Below are 21,879 nucleotides of genomic sequence, written 5' to 3'. Positions count from 1 at the left end.
AAAAGTTTCCATCTTGTGTTCAAATGTTCAAATGTGATGGAGACAGCGAGCTGTTATATTCAGTCTAAACTAACGTTCATAGAAAACTGAAGAAAGGTTGTAGCTGATCGTACATGTTTTGGATGTCGTGAATAGTTTCTTTCATCTACTGCAGCATCATGTTTTTACTTTTGCAGTCAGTCAGTCAGAAAAACTCGCACATTTTCAGCCAGAATGTAGGAATAAATGTAGGAGCGTTAAAAATCAAAACAAAGGTTTTCCTTTTTTCCCAAAGTGACCATGTTGTTCTTTTGAATCCGAGTGCTGGTGGACTTATTTTGTGATGAATATACGGCCCAGTGGCATAATGCAGTCTTTTGTCCCAACGTAAATGAAAAGGCACCGTCGATTATATTTTTCTGCTAATGAAATACTGTGACCTCAGCTACACGTGAATGGCACTTTTAATAATAATAATAATAATAATAATAATATCCACATCATAACATAAAGACATTTGTTTATACATTGAGTTTATAAAAGTCTTTGTTTCGCTAAAATAAAATTATTTCTCCTAATTATAGAAAATAAAGGTTTGGTGGTGATCTGTCGAGTTTCTTTCACACGGCTATAGGATCTTGGTTGACTATGATGTTGGGGAGTCTGTTCTGCAGGTGTTCCTGTGCCGACAGGTGTAATGCGGGCTTAGTTCTGCTGCCCTCCACAGACCCGGCACAGACGCCACCCAGCGGGTCCTCTGAGCCCAGAAACGGCGTGTCCTCGTCCTCGCTCTCCGAGCCGCTGCTCTCCGAGTTACTGGCGCTCGCCGGCGACGCTTCGGCCGTCTGCTGAGTTCTTTGAGCGTGGTCAGAGGGGCTGTGCGGGGGGGAGGGCTGACGTGAACTCACGTTCTCTCCGCCGTCCTCACCCACGTGCAGAGGGCTGGCCGGAGGGCTCAGGAGCTCCAGGCCGTGATTGTAGTGGGCGGAGTTACGGAGATTGTGGCCTGACCGCTGGGCCGGGTTGGAACCGGATTTGTCGCGCAGGATCGGAGGCGTCCGGAAAAGCAGGGGGCGCTCTTCCTCTCCGGACGGACTGGTCGCCATGGAAGGGATGGAGAGCGCCAGGCTGGAGAGAGGAGCCGACATCTCTGAGGGTGGAGAGGAGGGCGTCACCGGAGACAGAAGCCCCCCGGGTGACAGATGGGTGGGTGTCGTCACGGCTGAGACGTACCTGACACGCACAGAATACACAGTTTTATTTTCCATTGACAGATCTATTTGATTTCTATTCATTTGCATACAAACCTTCGATTAACACAATGTTATTGAAAATGTATTTTTACTAAACCAGTGTCATGTATTGCGGACGCTGCTGATATACAACATCCAGATTAAAGATCAAGAGAAGCAGTAATTACTGTCCATGAAACAAAAGGTGATATGAGTGACCAGAGTTAGTATTATAGTTTTGAATTTAGTTTCGTTAATATTTGAATATGGTATATGCATTTGTCTTTTAATAATTTATTTGTTTATTTATTATGTTGCTATATACAGTATAAGATTAATTCATTTTTATTTTTTGTTTATTAAGATACTTTTAGTGCTTTAAACTTATTTCAGGTTATTTTTGAGGCAAACAAGTTTTGCCAATCATTTTTAGGTCAATGTTTGATTTGATTTCAATGAACAGAATCGTTTTCCAAGTTTTATTTGTAGTAAACTAAAACCATCTTGTGAGTGACAGACAGACAGTGTAACACACCGGCCGCTGTCTCTGCTGGAGGTGTTCAGGGTCATCTGATGTGATGATCCTCCTGTAGCGTTCAGACGGACTCTTTGAACCGGCGTTACGTGATGACAACACTTCTCCACCGATGACTTCACCGCCACCGCATGACTGTCACAATCCACACTGTCTGTTTGTCCATGACTCCAACTGTAAAACACACAGCCAACATCACATCCCATAATAATTCATTACTACTGTGTTTAAAACATTCGCTGCATGAATAACGGTTATAAAAATCACACAGACATCAGTGTGTCGCTCAATGTAAATCATTGTAAGGTAGAGATGTGTGTGTGTTTCATCACGGTCACGCTTGTGCGTCTGTCACACGTTGTTGTTATTGTGTTGTTGTTGTGTGCACTGTACCACGGGCTGGAGAGGTTGATGACGGCGGTGGACGCGTGCGTTGTGAAGTCACTTGTGGAGAGAGAGGTTTCTGCTTCTTTCTCGGTCACATGTCCATGCCGTGTGTTTGACACGCAATGCTGTAAATAAACACACATGAGCAGCAGCAGATAACACTGGCACGCTTTACACAAGTGCGCTTTCAATACTAGTACACTTTCAGTACACAACTACTGTACAACTTTTACAATCCTGTACCTGGACTATAACCCTGCAGGCATTCTGATGGTTCACCAGGTCAATATGTGATGCTCCAACTTTTCTTTCCATGAACCTAACAGCGTACTTCTAGTGGACTATTTATAGATTCTGTATCATACTGTCTGTTACCATCTAAACATGAATATGTACGTTCCTATAACTGTGTGTCAACCAATGTGAAGACAGTATTCAATATTATCCACATCAGGTACACTTTTCTGTCGGTGTCATTAATACATTTTTGAAAGCGTTCTTATTTGATCTTTTCTTATTGAAGTACTACTTCTAGCAGGCCACTGAACTCACATGACTTCCTAGATTTTAAGAAAACAACATTGATGATGATGATGATGGTACTGACATTGACCAGCTGGAGGTTTTCGGGTGGAGGATGAGGAGGACTTTTAGCCACAGCGTTGTGTTCTCGTAAACTCTGCCGTAAGCGATCCTGCAGCTTTTTCCTCTGTTTCCTACACACACACACGCAGAGATCTTACACGCATGCAGCTAAAACTCCACATCAGTTCCAGTCCACCTCAACACATTAGTATGAAGTGAAACAAACGTTTCTAAATGGGAATTACTTTGTTTTGCAGTAAGCCACCACACACATGATGCCAACAACTAGGAGCGCGATGCAGATGCCTGTTATTGTCAAAACACGTTTCTGATAGAGCTCCTCAGCTTCTGGAAGAGAGCACACACTGCTTTTACACATGACAACACACACATGATCTCAGCACGTCAGGCGAGTTCACTCATCAGATGAATCTGTCATCCGTGCATCATTATGAGCTTAACATCACAACATCTCGTGAAGCCTTCAGCGGCTGACTCGCTTCTTTTGCTCTGATCTACAGACACATAGAGAGCCTATAAAAACGGCTTTTCACATTTCATTCAGATATTTCATAAGTATATCCTTTAAACGCTTTAGTGTGTCAGCAGGAATATCAAATCAATATGGATATGTTTGGAATCTCTCAGTCTTCACTGGTAGTTTGTTACGAGCGTCCAGATGCTGAAGGCTTCAGTAAACAGATGATATCAGGGCTTTACTCACAGGCTGATAAAAAACAAAATCAACTCAATAAAAAAACACATGAATAATGTGCACAATAAATACGCCACTACACGTCTTGACAAGAACAGATTTCTTTCTGTGTTGACATATTTTCTTCAGAAGTTGGCACAACATACTTTTTGTAGTCATTTTAATACCATACTCTGTTATTTAAATTGTATTATATATTTTTACTTCTATATTTCTAATATGGGACAGTACTACTATATATACTGTATATGTGTGTGTGTGTGTTTGTGTGTATACAAAGAGTTCATTTGCAGAAACTTCCAGCTGTAGTTTGATTGATATTACTTGGAATGCACAATAAAAACATTCTTGATGTTTGAAGGTTTCAGATAACAGACTTATCCGTTTTTGCAAATGAACTCTTTATATGTATAAAGCAACAATGCAAAATAGTGAATATAAACATATAGGTTATAATATGTAAAAAGAATGATTTTTATATCCATTATTTAAGCATTACAGTATTGGAATACATTTGAAATAATAGAGAAATGCCATCATTTCATACTTGTTATTGTTGTGAGAAGTGTCTACTGAAGGACTAACACGTATATGACATCAGAAATGGACTAAAAGCTACAAAACGTGATTCGATGGCTTCTTTAGGGCATGCCATATTGTCCTGTGTTTTAAACAACAAACTTCATTCAAACCTGTGAGCAAACTCTGTTACCATTATTTATATTATGATCTTTTTGAAAGATATTGTTGATGCACACATAAACACAACATGACTGCATGTAAGTGACAACATCAATAAACACTGAGAAGAAGAGAAATGAAACACAAAGAACAAAGTGAGAATGTCATGCGGAAGATGAGAAATGAGACATGACTGAATGAGAAAAGCAAAGCTGAAGGGATCCAAACACAGCATAACTACTGCAGTGGAAGTGTGTGTGTGTGTGCAGTATATATCTGTATTGAATAGAAGATATCAGAGGACCTCATGAATAATTAACAACATCCTTCCTACCATAAACGCTGATGGCCTCCACTCGCACACATACGCGCATGTACGCACGCACGCACACACACATACACACACACACACACACACACACACACACACACACACACACACACACACACACACACACACACACACACACACNCACACACACACACACACACACACACACACACACAACTGTCTGCTCTTTTACATTTTCACAAAAGTTCATTCTGTATGATTTATAAGCTTGTTTCCTCATGGGGACCAAAAAATGTCCCCACAAGGACAAGGGTTTTGGATATTGCCATCTTTGTGGGGACATTTTGTCCCCATACCGTAGGGTTTACCCTTCCCACACACACACACAACAGCTTCAGAGCAGATATCTGCTTTCTGGCCTTAAATGTGAGAGCGCTGCAGAAGGTTCAGTGATGATGTGATGATAATGTTATGACTGTTTGATTCCTTCATGAGCAAAAGACACAGACTGGAGCTTCTACACCCTACACATCTGCACACGAGGAGAAGAGGACGATTCATACCCATAAATTCAATCCCAAGATGTTCTGCCGAGGCAGACAAGATGATGAGAAGAAGGAAAAGAAAGAAAAAACACTTGGTTGAGGATTTGAGCGGTGAGCACAGACACACACACATCATGCTCTTTCATGTCACCACAACAAACACATCAAATCATTGATACACTCACTGGATATCTTCATATACACACACTTCTTATAGTGTGTTCAGACCAAATGCGACTTGCGTGAATGAATCGCGCTATTCGCGCGTAGTTGGACGCTTGAACATTTTGAGTTTACTCGCTTCATTCGAGCGTGAAATTCACAACAGACGCAAGCTCGAACAAATAAAATGGTGGCCGAAACGCCCGTTGGAGCATAGTTTTGTATAAATGTAAGTTTCATTTTCACTTTCAACAACTTCTGGTTGCATTTCTAGCGAGAAATTAGTATTGTTGTTTTTAAATATGTGATTAGTTATTGCAAAGACGCTCTCTGTTTATAATTCAAATAGACTTCAGTTGCGCTGCTTATCTGTTTCTCTGGGCTGCCTTCGTGCACAGACGCTGCACGTCACTACTAGAGCAAGCTCCTGATTGGTTAACGTGGCGCGAATTTTCGCCAAAGTTCAGAGGTCTATCGCGTCTTTGCATTGCCTTAACATGTAAATCACTCGCGCTTAACGCTTCATTCGCGTTTGGTCTGAACACACTATTAGACGTGAACATGCACACGTCTGACATTCATGTGATAACAGATCCACACACATGCATCTCAACTAACACAAACTCAACTAGTGCTCACGTGGACAGTAAACTGTGATCAAAACCTCACAGATGGACAGGAATGAATTCAAGCACAAAACATCAGGTGTACTTCATAACTGGAGGTTAATGAATGTTAAATGACAGAACAGGAGAAGCTTTTCATCACTGTGGGTTTAGGAATGATGTAGAAATATAATGGCTGGCGCTCATGTATCAGCAATAAAGCACTTTAGCAGTGACCTGAAAGAACAGCAGAGCTATTTCTACATCACTTCTGACTCACAACATCTCCTTCACTATAGACACGATGATGACGTTCTAAACACATCTAAAGCCGTCTCTGAAGAGAGTCAATTCTATATCATTTAGGATGGATGAATTTTAGGAAACGGATCTCATGATTTACCACTGAGACAGTTTACATGATATCAAACACCATCACTTCATATTCATTACATTTCACTGTTTGCTGCACAATCGATTGGAAACTATTCAAGTGTTTGTGAAAAATCCTACCTAAATGGATCTTTCATTGAGACTATTTACTTGTTTGACTATTTATTTCTTTATTATTTTGTTCAGACAAGTTGTGCAATTTTGCTGCTGACAAATATTGTTTTCTGACATCATTCACGATCTCTTGATATGTACTTTATTGTGTTCATAGGCCTCTTTGGTGACGTAAACAACGCTGGTTTTGCCACTACACAAACGTTTGAAGAAAACACAACCGACAGAGTATTTGAAAATGTTCAAAAATCATGCTTTTGTTTTATTCTGCATTCCAAGTAATGTCAATTAACCTGCAGTTGAGTTTTCATTAAGTAATAAAAGCAAAACTGTTGACTAACACAATAAAAACACACGAAATAAATGATGTTTAGAAAATGGAGTGATCTGTTTTTTCAAAAAATGTTAAATACATCTCTTTAAGGTTGAATTATATATGAAAGATTTAAAAATACTACTAATAATAAAAAACTGAAAGGACCGGTGTTTACATCTTGCAAAGTGGTCTACAGACAGTATATTATATTATATTACAGTTAGTGGTGATGTCGTGGTTTGGGATCTTTGAATCAAAAGTTCATCAGTAAACTTTTCAATGAAGTGATTTAAGAAAGCCCAATGATCCTGTGCGCTGAATGAGCCGGAGATGAGATCCCTGAATAAACATCATCACTCATGTTCACAAACATCATTCATCTAATAACACATCCCCTAAACCAGTGGTTCTCAAACTGGGGGCCGTGGCCACCTGGGGGGGCCCAAGATGGATCCAGGGGGCCACAGATTTTGTGGCATTTTATGAAATATAGAAATTTATCATAGATTTTATGCAATCAAACATCAGAAAAATGACACCACCAACCAAAAGAATTGATGATTTAGCATTGTTTAACTGAATACGTTTTTGGTTTAATTAAAATTCGAAGATTAAGATTATACGTCTTTATATGGGGGGCCGCAAAGCAATGCACTCTACACAAAGGGGGCCTTACAACGAGAAAGTTTGAGAACCACTGCCCTAAACAACCGTCATCAGCTAACCGTCCGACGAACAGACACATGCACGGAGAAATCAAAGAGAGAGAGAGAGAGCGGTCTGATCTGATCTGATCTAACTACCAAAACCAAAGCAAGAGGAGACAGCGACTCTCATCCCAGCAGAAACAGAAGAAAACAGACGTACTGTAGAAACTGGCCATTACGTAGTTTTGGCAGCGATCACCAGTAAACTCATTGGGGCACCTGAGAGGGAAAGACAGAAGTCACAGAGAGAAGAGAGGAGAAGAAGACAGAAAGTGAGTTTGACACGCAGAAACCCCCCCGCGCACACACACGCACAAGCACACACACACACACGCTCCCGTCATGATGCGTTCTGTTTGTTGTTGAGACGGTCAGCGTGTAGACAGCAGTGATGTCGTGTGTGTGTGTGTGTGTGCGGGGGTTTTTGAGGGCCGTTCACAGACTGCACATACGTTTGTTGTCTATGACTCGCACAGGGTCTCTGGTTTGACAGCGGTCCCCTGTGTATCCTGGAAGGCACCTGTGTTAGAAAGAGGATGAACAGCACAACACATCACAACACAACGGTACACAACTGTACAAACACACACACACACACGGCAGACAGACAGCGGTGACGCATGCACACTCTGACATCACCACCTGGACTGCAGGTCTGTGTGACACAAACACACACAAAACAAACAACAATAATAACACATTTTCTCTGGTGGGACCGCTGACTGCTCCTCTCAACACACACTCTTCAAAAGAGGTTCTCACAGCCATGCCATAGAAGACCCTTGGTTCCACAAAAAAGCAATCAGTCAAAGGGTCGTTAAAGATCCATCTCTTTCTTTCCTCTTTATAATCGCAAGAACCTTTTTTCACCACAAAGAGCCTTTTGTACAGAACATTTATTTACATTTTGTAAAACAGAAAGGTATTTCAGATGTTAATGGTTATTTATGGAATCATTTAGACAAAAACGGTTCTTCTATGGCACTATAAGGCACATTTATTATTAAAGTCCCCGTGAACCAGAAGTTACAATTGTTTTTACTTCCGTATTCTGACGCATTTCCGAGTGAAACGGAATTCCAAATGAGAAAAAATAGTGGGCGTGGCTTGTGTGTTTTTCACTGTGAATTGATTGGATGAATAAAAACAGCTGTTGCTGTTTGAAATAGAACTGACAGCTGAAGGGGAGGAGTTAACGTATGCTCCGCCCCAACCATCTAATTGACGTCATTTAAGATGGATAGTCATTTCAGGAAGAAAGTGCATTTTCAGATTTTAACTGAAGATTATGAAGACACTTGAATTTTAAAAAGGGAATGACCTACATTGATCAACTGTTTACAATAAACGCTGCAATATTTCATGAAAAAAGGATTTATTTGTATTTTCACTGGGACTTTAAGAGTGTAGCTGACATCAGGGCCCAGTTGCATAAACTTAGCCGCTAAGATAAGACTGCGTCTTAACAACTAGTCTCACTGACTAGCAATTGTTTACAACTAATCAGTCTTAATTTTCACATTTCAGTTTGACCAATCTACCTTTATATCTGAGTGATTTAAAGAAGTTATGAACAGTCTTGAAGAAAAACATTAAAGGGGTGATATGACACAGCTAAAAGGATTATTATGGTTTGTTTTAGATGTAACGCAATGTGTATACACCATTTAAAGTAAAAAAAAAACACTGTATTTTCCACACACCGTGCATGTTTGTATCTCCTCTTTGCTCCGCCTCTCTGAAACACGCTGATTTTTTACAAAGCTCATGGCTCTGAAGAGCGAGGTGTGCTATGATTGGCCAGTTCACCAGTGCGTTGTGATTGGTGGAATACAAGCGTGTGATGGAAATGTAACGCCTCTTACCGTAAGTCCACCTTACTTGCGTCTACATTTGGGCGGTCTTAGTCGAATCAGACCACCGACTGATGTAGATTTGTGGGGGTGTGGCTACACGAGGCGTTTCAGGCAGGTCTGGGTGAGCATTCGCTTTTACATAGAATGACTCTTTTGTTCCCACACTTTCATTTCTGCCATTTTACGCGTCTAATACATGCATGAGCAACTTATAACACACCAAAGACACAGAAAAACACGTATTCACGCCATATGACCCCTTTAAAAGACTAACTTCTAAAACTAGTGTAAGCAGTTTATGCCACCGGCCCCAGATTTCACTATCCTTCTGAAGACCACACACGCACACACACGCACACGCACGCACGCACGCACGCACGCACGCACACACACACACACACACCAATAAATGCAACATCTTATATCTTATTTCATTCACAAACTTTCCATTATTCAATTACAGTCTTTTATAACTTGTGGTTGAGCAAATGAATGATTTTGATAAAGATTTCTGTTTGACTGAATAAAGCACATACTGTACACACACAATAAAATCCACAAACTCTCAGGAGGAGGTTCACTAACACACAGCTTTGAGTGCTACACATGATTTATAGACTTATACGAATGATGTGTGTCTGTTGAATTTAAACATGTTTCTTTTGTGAGTGATTTGATGTGCAGCACTGCAGCTGTAATGCGCTCCTGTCTTCAGCACTCACACACACACACACACACACACACACACACACAGTTCTACCTGCACAAGCGGTGTATTTTTCCCGGCGTGACCTCCAGCGTGAAGCATTTTCCTCCGTTCACGCAGTAGTTTCTCTCGCTCTCGCTGCAGGGCGTCACGTGACTGGAGGTCTTGGCTGACGGTGTGGTGCTGGTGGCGGCTGCACACAAACACAATCATCATTAACTGCACACACACACACACACACACACACACACACACACACACACACACACACTTTCACATCCAAATCAACTCTGAATGTCGCAGAAACAGACCTTCATACAGCACATTTCTGAAGTGACTGTAAAAAGCTATAGAAATGCCCAGCTAACAGAATACTGCACAGTCCAGCAAACAATCCCTTTCACAACAACACACGCGCGTGTGAAGAAATCATAACTATAAAGCAGCCATGATCAAGTTTACAACAACACAAAATAAAGAGAAACGCTAGAGGTGAGGTATAAAGGAGACCTGCTGTGATGTTGGAATAAGAGCTGTGATGAGGAAGAGATCTCATGTCTTCTGTCTTTCGTCTGGAAGCGCCGTGTTTCTCTCGGAGCGCTCGGACTGGATGTGATTCCTCTCTACTCATCAACGTATTCATCCACCCCAGCGCTCACGTCACGTCTGACACCGCCTCTCTGAACCATCATCCACTCACATTTACATTCATGCATTTGACAGATGCTTCTATCCAAAGCCATTAACAGTGCATGACACTATACTACATTAGTTTTTCAGTACGTGCAATCCCTAGGATCAAACCCATGACCTTGGCGTTGCCAGCGTCATGCTGGAACCACTGAGCTACGGGAAAGCTTTTCCCAAGCATTCCACAACTTTAGATGGAGACACACAGACACTGAACACCACACCTGAGATTCTAAACATGACCAGCGGTACACGCACACGTCGATCTACCGCCTCCAACACCAAACTCGCAACACAAGCTGAAGGGTGACCTGAGGTGACGCTCATCTCCATTTCTCTGCTAACGGACCATGGTTTTGTTGCCATGTCACCGGTCACTGATCAGCTGAATGTGATGTCGTGATGAATCGCTGACAGCGGAACGGATCGCTTCAGTCCCTCAAGCTCATTGTTGGTTTTCACTGGTACAACAACAACATCTTCCCTCAGTGTTTCTGGGAGAATCACCACCTGAAAGACACCGACTGGAGCTCAGACGTGTTCAACAGACGCCATTCATGAGATGCTGACATTCTGGCACGGCGCTGGACCACTGACAGACACTCGCTCAGAGAAACAGCAGGACATCTTTTCAAGGTGAGACAGAAGAGCCTTCATTCCGCTCGTGAGTCTCAACGACGACGGGATTCCCTTTTCAATCTTCACGAGCATGTGATTCATCTGTGGCTCTGTGTTTGAGGATTGAGCTGGTGCCAGTCCACAGGCTGATTTTACCAGTGTTCCCAGAGTCCGTCAAACACATGCTCACAAATCATACGAGAATGAAGCAAACCTTGTTTTAACGTTGGGTATTTCAGTTTATTAGGTTTTTGTTCATGTCCAAATATTTGTATTCATTAGTGTGCTAGTACATTCAGTCTACTTTTATGTACTTCTCAAAACATAGTTACTTAAAAGTCCACTTCTATAAACTAAAACGTGTCTTTCATTTCCATGAATTGTTGCAAAGCAGCTTTCCACACATCATAATTAATAGGACATAATAATAATAGATTAATTAAACAAAGTCATTATATATGAATAAAAGTCAAATAAAATACATTAAGACACATGGCATTATTGCAAGTTATTCTCTATGAAATATACATTCATGAAACTAAATTGAAATAAGTACTATATTAGATTTGAAGAAACTATTATGAATTTAAGCATATTCTTTATACTATTATAATATGAGTAATATTTATGAGACTATTTACATTTAGTCCTAGGTTTACTGAAATAGCACATTTACACGTTATTAGTAGCACACTGATATTAGTATACTTATATAGCACTTAAAGTATACTTAAAATATTCTTCAACTTTGCTTATCTATATTTACTAAAACTTACGTGTACTTATTTTTTGTGGAAGACACCATGACACAACACATCATCTTCACAAAAAACGGAATCATTGACTATTTTCATGCATCAGACGGTTTGAAACGTGTGTGTGCGCGCGTCGCAGACGTCTGTACTGCATTGCAGCCGCATTCGGCAGCGTCTGCACCTTGAGGACACTGCCCGATCGATCGGCTTCCATTTCATTTTTTTTTTGCTGTTGGGAAGAAACGGAAGCCGTGGTGCAGTGCAGTCGTGCCACCTCCTGTAATGCATCTGCTGGCCCAGCGTTTTCCAGCGCTGCATCTGACCAGCAATGCAGATCCACAGGGACACACACTGAAATCTACTGCAAGAGCACTGCCTGTTCTCTCTCACACACACAGTGTTCTCTTGAATCTCACACACACACTCAGAGTGTTCCTGATGCTGCTGAATCATCCTGCAGATCTGACCGCTCTCTGTCTTCAAGAACTTTCATATATAACTTCTTTAACATCAATCAACCTCAGCATCAGTGAAAGAATCATCCGTCTGAACGTATAAACTACATCACGGGTCACAGCGCACGTTATGACAGGATATACATCAAAATTCACAAGACACAGATTCATCAAAGGTCACGAGAACATGAGAATCAACACATGAGCGTTCACATTCACACATTGATAACTATCTGAAAATGAAAAGAACACTACTAACATACTGTATACTGTAAGTGTGAAATCAGCTTATTACACGGCTGGTTGGAATGCTTGATCCTGATTGGCCAGTCGCGACATTTGCAGGTTCATTATTCCCAGATAACAACCTCTCAAAACTAATAACACACGGTAAGCAAATCATTCTGACAGTTTGCTTTAACAAATGAATTATAAATATGTCTTTTAATAACATATATGACATTAAATTTACAAATGATTCAACCAAATTGCCTGTTCGTGACGTTTGAACGTCGACGTAAAATATTTCACATTCACATTTCATGTCCAGTTTTTTCTCATGTGGCAAGTAGCCGTGTAATAAGCGGGATAATGTACAAGCAGCCGGCTGTTATCACCAAATAAACCCTTCAGTGAGATACAAGACCCTCGGCTTCTTATTAACCGGCTGTCTGTACATTATCCGTTACAGAACACACACAGGCTGTGGCTGCTTATAATGTTTTAAATGCTGTTTTGTTTCCTGCACACTGATTGGCTTCATTCAGCAGGACACATGGGGATTACTGTTGTGTAGTGAATCTACAGCAGATGTTCATTCTCTAGCGATCTAACACTTGAAGTTGAAATCATACAAATGCGTGAGATGCTTCAACTGATTGAGAGAGGCTGAATGAATGTTTGTTAATCCATAAACACAACACTACACATCTATAAAGTGTTCAAAGCCGTTGTCTGATGGTAACGTGTGTGAGACAAGAGCTTGAACTGAATTCACAAATGCTGGGTAAAGTCACCAGACCAGTTGATCCATCATGAACACTGAAGGTTTATTTAACACTGCTCTTGTGTAATGTGTGTGTGTAAGGATCACACCCGGAAATTCCTGCTCTTATGCCCAAATAAGGTCATGATGTCCTGCTCCGACACGCCGAGAGTCAGTAAAGTTGAAACACTTCAGTCTGTTTCAGTATAGCCTGTACACAGACTGCATTACACTGGAAAGGCAAGCTCTCCTTACTGCGTATTATTACAGTGAACTTCCCGTGTGAAACCAAACGTGTTTTTGATACAGTTCCATGATTCATTCCTGGTTACCATGGTAAAACTAGGTTTTGGTTTTGTTTGTAGTAAGTCATGGTTCATTTCTGTGCGAGTCTAGCTGCTGTCATGCTACATGTGTTGCTAAGACGTTGTTATATGACCGACGCTAACCGACACGTGAAAAACACACAACTGGAAAACTTTCACGAGCATGTTAATATGTAAGTATAATAATATATTAATTCTTCTCTCTGTGTAATGAATAAATGTAAATGTGACGTAAAGCTACATAAAGATCATTGTGTTACACTGGTCAGTAGAGTAAATCTCACCCCACCCCTACATGACACGTGAAAACACAACAAACAGCGATTCATCAGTTTAGTCAGACGGCTCTTTCTGTGGGCATTTCTTGGTCAGGTTAAGCCATAAAGGCACCAGACCAGTGAAACTATTGAACAGTGCCGATCCTAGACGTCAGGGGGCCCTAAGCAAACTTGTGAGGGGCCCTTGTACAAATAATTACAATTAGATATAGGCCTAAACATAACTGTCAACTATAAGAAATAAAAATAATAACTCAATTAACACACTCAAACAAATGAACTAGGGGTTCATTTTATACCGAAACAATTAAGTATAAAATGAAATTAAAATTTTGATTGACCTAACGTGTGGCTAAAAACTTTTACTAGCAAATGAGTGATTTACTAACACAAATAAAGCATGATAAATAGAGTTTCTCAAAAAAGCTAAGCATACGAAAACACATCAACAATTCTCTAAATGTGATGGCACAAACAACATATTATCATGGGCAAATTAAATAGAGTGGAATTTGTAAATCCGTACTGGAGAATTGTTTTGTAAGTAATTCATTGCACAATTTGGCAAAACTAAATAAGACTTTAAAATAGTACAATAACTCATGCCTTCTTGTTATTTTGCTTCGTGTTGTTGCCAATTTTCTCTCCGCCAAGACGGATAGCTCCATTTGTCATATGTAAAGACGCAGATCAGCACATCATGCGCATGTCATTACCTGCCGCCCACTGCATGGTATCTGAGTATGTAACAGTAATTAAATAAAGTACATTTCAAAATGATTCCTCTAAAGTTGAATCCGCAAGTTGTAAAAATAGTGTCTTGTTGACAATAGTGTTTTTGATTCGGTACTCAAGGGGGCCCCTGGTGGTGCAGGGGCCCTACGCAACCTGCATAGTCTGCGTATAGGAAGAATTGGCTCTGCTGTTGAACAAACATCTCTATTCATGTTGAGTTTGATCAGCACATGCTCAAATAAGAGCCGAGCGTGATGTTTCTGAAGTCTGTGATCAGATAATAAATCTCCTGTGACCGATGGTGTGAGGAAAACCTGTTTACACACATCTGAGAGACACACACTGGTAATAATCTACCCTCAAAATAACCTGAAAATAATGCGGGACTTTATTATTCAATCTGAAATGTATAACATCACCCTGAAGAGAGCACATCTCATCTAACTGAACTGAACTGAATAATAAAAACTAAAGTCCACAGGTCAATAGAAAGTGATGATGGAGTGTTAATGAAGTGTTTCCTCACACCATCACTTTACTGTCTGACACAACACAACACTGAGGTGACAGAAGATTATTTCAGTAAAACACATCATACTGTATGATGGTTTAAGCGACAGTTTGTGTTTCAGGTTGACACAGGTAACACCAGTCGCTCAACCTTAACCACACTGATGTGTCATCATTACATTCAAACGTTCTTCAAACTCACTGTTTCTTTGATGTGCTGAAATATATGACAGTCACGTCACTCCAGAACCATTGACACAATTCATCGGGTGATTTTTTAGTTCTTTCATACATAAAACTCACAATTGACTTCTGCTCCCCGTGGATTCTGGCGAAAACCCAGATCAGTGTTTTCTGACTGCTGTACAATTCCAGTATGATTGATCTGAAGACAATATTACATGAACGATAATAAATATGATGTACTGGACATATATCATCACAAGTACAGCTTTGTAGTAGTTTTCCAACACAGTTCTAGTTTTACTCAAGACAGGCAATTAAAATCATCAAGTCAAGCATGAGAATGGACAAACAGAAACACAGCAACTGAAACCACAGAGACATGCGTCCTTCCATCATCCATCCACGCAGTTATCTGTTCGATTATACTGCACATCTCCGCTGTACTGTACTAACATTATTATTACTGTCACATTTTGTTTTATTTGCAGATGTTGTGCAGAAGCACAGAATGAACCGTAACCTCTCATCTGAACATCAGCTTAGACCTTCACTTCTGGAAGAAGTCCTATTGATTTGGTCATCTTGACTAGAGCAGCAGCTGTTGTAGTGCGCAGGACTCAACACTTCAGTACTTCAACAGACATCTACAGTTTCACACATGAGAACGCATCGTTACAGTCTCGCTCCATCTTTGTAAAGTGATAATCAAGTATTTGATTATGAGGAGAACATCATTCAAATAAGTGTTTCAGCTGAGAGAAGAAAGCATGGGGACAGACACACGGCTGGGAAATCACGAGCTGCTCCGAGAGGAAACTCCACACATACAGCACACGCTTCAGATGCTGTTAATGAGACTCCACAGATTCTCACTTTCAGCTCCTGGAGACACACACACACACACACACACACGGTTCCCAACGTCAAAGAAACTTGACAAATATATACACACGGACACAGAGATGAAATGATGAAAGAGAGAGAGATGATGTGCAGCACAGCTGTTTGAGCTGCCCAGAACAAAAGGTAACTAAACAGACCGCAGAGAGCCGCTATTGACCAATCACAATCAAGCATGACATTCACCTCATAAAACACACAGACAGCGTTTGATGGATGTCTGCACATTGTTGTTAGGTATGAGGATTATTGCTCATTCGCTCAAACATAAACTATTGTAAACAATTACAACGTGATGGTTCATGTAATCAGAGAAAATGATTTCAGAACTGCAGTTCTGACAATTACTCAATATATTTAACCGTTAGAGAACAATATGCGTTTATTCTTATTACTGTTTTACTAAAAAACTCTAACAATCCATCTCTAATGATGATCATCTGAGTCTCATTATAGCAAACATGGTTACAACATCTTTATCTTTATTAAAACCTTTATTTTAAAAAACATCCTGTACTCTCTTTAAAAAAAAGGTGCTTCAAATGGTTCATTGATGCCGTAGAAGAACCTTTTGGTTCCATAAAGAACATTTAACATCTGGGCAATTCCAGCGTTATGGACGTGACATAAAAATGCTCAGAGAATGTATTTGTTACGAATATACTGAACCATCTTGTTTATATTTGACTAAACCCTTGTTGATAAACATCAGAAAAATGTCAGTCCTTGAACAAATCTTCTATTTTAAAAGGCAAATAAACATGCGTTATGGATGTGACAAAAAAAGGACACGGTTTTTGGAGACGACACATTTTGTAGGATTTCTGTTAGGGATGCACCGATACCATTTTTTAAAGACCGATATTTTTTTCTGGTACTCGCCGATACCAATACCTATAACTGATGCCTGTATAATATACAATTATGTTAATAAACCAGTATCTTACTGGTACTTTTGTTTTTTTCTTTTGTTTTTAGGTCTACTTAAATTTAAGTACTATTTTTTAATCAAGTTCTATTTTTTATGATAAGTAGCACAATTTTACTAGCACATTTACTTCAGTTTAGTAAATGTAAAGTAAAGAATATACTCTGTGGTCAAATTGTAAAAAATTCAAGGGGGTGGTGTGGTAAAATGTGAGTGTATTATAATTTGTTCAAGTCAACCGGACTTTTATTTTGACGGGACGCCGCAAAGAGCGTTTGTTTAAGTTAACCAGACTTTTATTTTAAACAGTATCTGAATATTCGTTAACTGTTACGTTAGCTGTTCAGCGCTAATTTCTTGTTAGGAAATGCCTGGATTCCTCGATTCCGTCTGCGTTTTCAGCATTGCGGAAATCATAGGGCTCTATGTATGTCACGTGAGGTATCGGTCTTTGGTATCGGTGTGTCATTACGAGTACGAGTACATGAGCTTGGTATCGGGCCCATACCGATACTGGTATCGGTGCATCCCTAATTTCGGGGGAATTAAAATGTACAAACCTGAAGCAATAATACCCAACAAATAGAGAAGGGATGCCTCTTCATACAGAACATCAAATACTTACTTTATTTTGTTTTATTTTCACGTGTCCATTTATGAGGAATATGCACCATTATGAATGTGACAATCCTGAAGATGGCACTTACCTGATTATGAAAAATCATGCACTAAAAATGAAACCAATGCTTTATAAAAACCCGAAGAGAGACCTGACATGGGTATTTGAACCAGCACATGTTAGTATCTGTGCTGTTAGTGTAGTAAAAACCGTTGGTAGAAACTAAATTTTTTCATGGTAAGGTTGAAAGTTTCACAAAAGGTTCTTTGTGGTGAAAAAAGGTTCATCAGATTATAAAAAAGGTAAGAAAGAGATGGATCTTTAACGACCCTTTGACTGATTGCTTTTTTGTGGAACCAAAAATGCTTCTTCCATGGCATCGCTGTGAACAGCCTTTGAACCTTTGTAAGAGTGTAACATTGTGGGAATGTTATTTTATGGTTGTGTATGGTTTGAAGTCATTTGAGGTCATTAAAAATGACTTCCCTGCAGCAATATTATATGGTTGCAAAAATACTACCCAAAAAGAATGTTTATAGGATGTTATTATTTGGTATCAATCAGTAACGTTAGAGGAACGTTGTGCGTTTTGTAGGTAAGATGCTGCTGTTGAAGTATTTTCGCTCTGCTGACCTTGCTGTCCATCTGTACTGTAATATAAGACATCTGAAGCAGCAGAGGCTCATGGGAGATCTGTCCTCTAGAGTGGATCATATAATACCCACAATCCCATTCAAACCCTTCACCTGCTGCCACTCAAGGTCATAACGTAAGGTCAAAAACACTTACGACACAAACATCTTCTAAAGGATCCGTGAGACGTTAGAAATGAACTTTATCATGAAACATGACCATCACTCCCGGCACAGGAAAGACATTTCCATGAAAAACCCCAGAACAACTGTACTTATGTTAAGAAGCAACATTGCGTCTAAACATGTGAAACACACATCAGACCGCCGGTGGTGTGTGAATTCAATAAAAAAGATGCTAACGATCCTAGCGGAGATGTCTGAGGACAGCATATCTATGATGAGACCAGTGTTATCTATGTGCCGAGTCAAGGATTGTGTGTTAAACTTCCTGCTCGTCAGAAACGAAGCCTCGCGTGTTGATTTCAGGATAATGAAATGACACGTGTGCTCAGCTGGTCTCTGTCCATTACTGGAATGAATTCATCAGCTCTTAAACACTAATGGAAGAGGTTGAAATCACACAGACGAGACGCGTCTCTGCCAGCAACTCCGAGCACTGAATTTAACCTGAACTCAACTTTATTTCACGGAAGAGACAATGCACTTTGTTTTTCAGACGATGTCGCCGCCGTAGCTCTCACAATGAGACTTTATGAGCTTCATTAAACATTTGAAAGCATGTACGGACAGCTCTCATGGGACAGGAACACCGCTGAGAGAGAGAGCTAATAAAAGCTGATTTATGCTTACAGCACATTAGCAGTATTCTCATTGTAAAAAACACACGCAGGTAACAATACATTCATTATGTGATTACTTGAGACATTGAGATGTTATTATTGCACTATGTGTCCATGAGAAACAGTATAAATCATAACTATTGGCTGAATATTGCGTCACATGGACAGTGAGAAAGATGGAAGAGCGACAAAAGGCTAAAAGAGAAGGTGAAGCTTCTGTCGTCTGGCTGAGAAAAACATGCCGAGAGCCATTCATTAATGTAAAAGTCATTCAGTGAAAGCAGGGCATGAACTCTCTCTGAACCTCATTACACTGAACCACACAACACAACACAGACATGACGACATCAACGGCTTTCCTTCATTAAAACTGAGAACCTGTGCAGTATAAGGGCAAAGAAAGGTGTCTGCGTGACATCACAAAGAAGATGTTTGAAAAGGTTGATGAGACGCTCTGTGCTAATCGATAAAGCCATCAGTCATGTATACATTATTTAATGACTTCACGGCGCTGTGCATTAATGGGTTAGAAACCTATGTGCTGCATGTGTTTACGGCCATGTTCTTAAGTGCTACGCTCTATCGTGTATTGATGTGCTCTAGGTCACAGAAGCACACAGCTTAAGGGCTTGTTTCCAAAGAGTTTGGTTCCAAAATTAGATAAAATATTTCAAAAATCATGTTTTTCTATTGTGCATCCCAATTACTATCAATCAAACTGCAGTTGGTTTGTATTGATTCAAGCCATAATAATAAAAATACAGCTAACTAATACAATAAAACACAATAAAAACACGATTAAACCTCTATATCAATGAAGTTAAAACACAGGAATCTGATTTAACGTATAATGATCTCTGAAAGTAATACCACAGTTTGATAAATACATGTTGTCTTTGGTTTTGTAAGGATAAAACACGTTGTCTATATTGAACTAATAGTTTAAACAATCATGAAGATGAATATAAATAACATGAGAATAATGCTGTAGGTACTGATAGTACTGTAGATTTGTTTAACCATCGGTTTTAGTTTGGAAATGTGTTTATTTATTTAAATGTATTTATTTAATAGTTACTAACATTTATTATGTCATTATCATTTAATTGGCAATAAACTTCAACACTATTTTACAATGAGTCATTAAATATTATTAAATACTGAGAAGTATAGATGAAAATAATTTGATATAATTTCACGATTGTTATGCAATATTTGTCGGTAGAATGTTTAGTTGTGCTTATTTAAATGTCATGGCATTAGCTTAGCAACATGCTAACATAAAACCAAAGTCCGTTTACGGATGTCGTGCAACTCGGCGGCCATGTTTGCGACACCTCTGAGCAGCTATTTACGTCATAGCAAGTCCACAGTCCTATCTACTTAAGTTGGGGAAGGCAGATATTTCTAAAATCACAATTAAACAGCATATTTCCAATCAATAATTAAACCTGACATGAACTGTATCGTAACTTTGGTTTGCTAAGCTTAAATTGCATTAAAAATCTCCTTTTTCGATGTCGCCTCATCTACTGCGCCTATGGACAGGCTGGCAAGCGCCTCATGAGAGCCCCGCCCTAAAGAGTCATCAGTCTTTATTGATTGATGATTGGATTGTTTTACTGGAAGGCGGGACTTCCTTCGCTAGAGCGGCCATATCGAGCGTTGCATACCTCCCCATACATTACATTAATATTAACATCTTTGATGAAACTCATGAAATTCGGAATTTACAGTGGATTCCCACCTGCACTAATCTATGTGATATACAGAGTCACTGTCTATGAATGAAGACAGCTGCATATGTCAGCAGTAGACAGCAGGAAAGAGTGCTACTGTCTCATAAAGAAGACATTTTGTTTTGTGGACGAAAACAAGTCAGATCCTTGGCCTATGTCCAACCTTTCCATTTATTTTCATTATTATGTTTGCCATCAGAATTCAACCAGCTTTGAAAACGAAGTCAAACAAACGGTTAAACTGTCTAAAAGACAGAACTGGACATCTCGGACACCACTGCAATGTACTGGTGCTTACACTGTAATACTTCAGAAATCAAACCACTGAACAAAAGAACCTTCAGTGGAAACAACAACTATAGAGCAGTGGTTGCCATACTTTTACGTTGTACGCCTCCCTTTGTGTAGAGTGCATTGCTTTGCGGCCCCCCTAATGAAAACTTATAATCTTAAAACCAAAAAACAAATTCTGTTATAAAATGCTGGAACATCAATACTTTTGGTTGATGGTCTTATTATTATTTTTTTATGTTTGATTACATAACATTTATGATAAAGTCTATATTTCATATAATGCCACAAAATCTGTGACCCCCTGGATCCATCTTGGGCCCCCCACTATTGCTATAGAGACACCATATTCTAGAGCAGTGTTTCTCAACTCCAGTCCCCCCACCCTTATATATCTATAACATTCAACTCATCAGCCCCCTTTCAAAATGTTAGTTAGTGTGTCTAAGTCTCCCTAAATAGATGTTTTATATAGAGATATATCTGGCAGGGGGACATGAAGCTCATACCTGAGGTCTGGAGCTGAGAAACACTTTTCTAGAGAACTAATACTATCTAATACTACCTACTAATACTTATACTATTAATATCTCAATCTAAAATCATGTAAAGACACAGC

The 21,879-nt window shown here is 39.7% G+C and overlaps 1 protein-coding gene across 8 annotated transcripts in view; it reads right to left on the bottom strand.

Moving 5' to 3' along the window:
* Window positions 1-310: 310 nt before the first annotated feature.
* nrg1 (neuregulin 1) overlaps window positions 311-21,879 on the bottom strand; it is a 36,036-nt gene continuing 14,467 nt past the window's right edge. For 2 of the 8 annotated variants that reach the window (XM_057320360.1, XM_057320355.1), the window contains 8 exons: window positions 9,865-10,003; window positions 7,409-7,467; window positions 4,970-4,993; window positions 2,964-3,066; window positions 2,741-2,849; window positions 2,140-2,258; window positions 1,747-1,920; window positions 311-1,212 (listed from right to left, as the gene is read on the bottom strand). In XM_057320360.1, coding sequence (XP_057176343.1) covers window positions 600-1,212; window positions 1,747-1,920; window positions 2,140-2,258; window positions 2,741-2,849; window positions 2,964-3,066; window positions 4,970-4,993; window positions 7,409-7,467; window positions 9,865-10,003 — 1,340 coding nt within the window. In that variant the 3' untranslated portion in view covers window positions 311-599. Of the gene's footprint in view, window positions 1,213-1,746; window positions 1,921-2,139; window positions 2,259-2,740; window positions 2,850-2,963; window positions 3,067-4,969; window positions 4,994-7,408; window positions 7,468-7,700; window positions 7,769-9,864; window positions 10,004-21,879 lie in introns of all 8 variants that reach the window. The other 6 variants (XM_057320361.1, XM_057320357.1, XM_057320362.1 and 3 more) reach the window with 4 other exon arrangements.

Source organism: Triplophysa rosa, linkage group LG22 (assembly GCF_024868665.1).
Source record: "Triplophysa rosa linkage group LG22, Trosa_1v2, whole genome shotgun sequence".
NCBI lineage: Eukaryota > Metazoa > Chordata > Actinopteri > Cypriniformes > Nemacheilidae > Triplophysa > Triplophysa rosa.
This window is presented reverse-complemented; position numbering and strand designations above follow the sequence as displayed.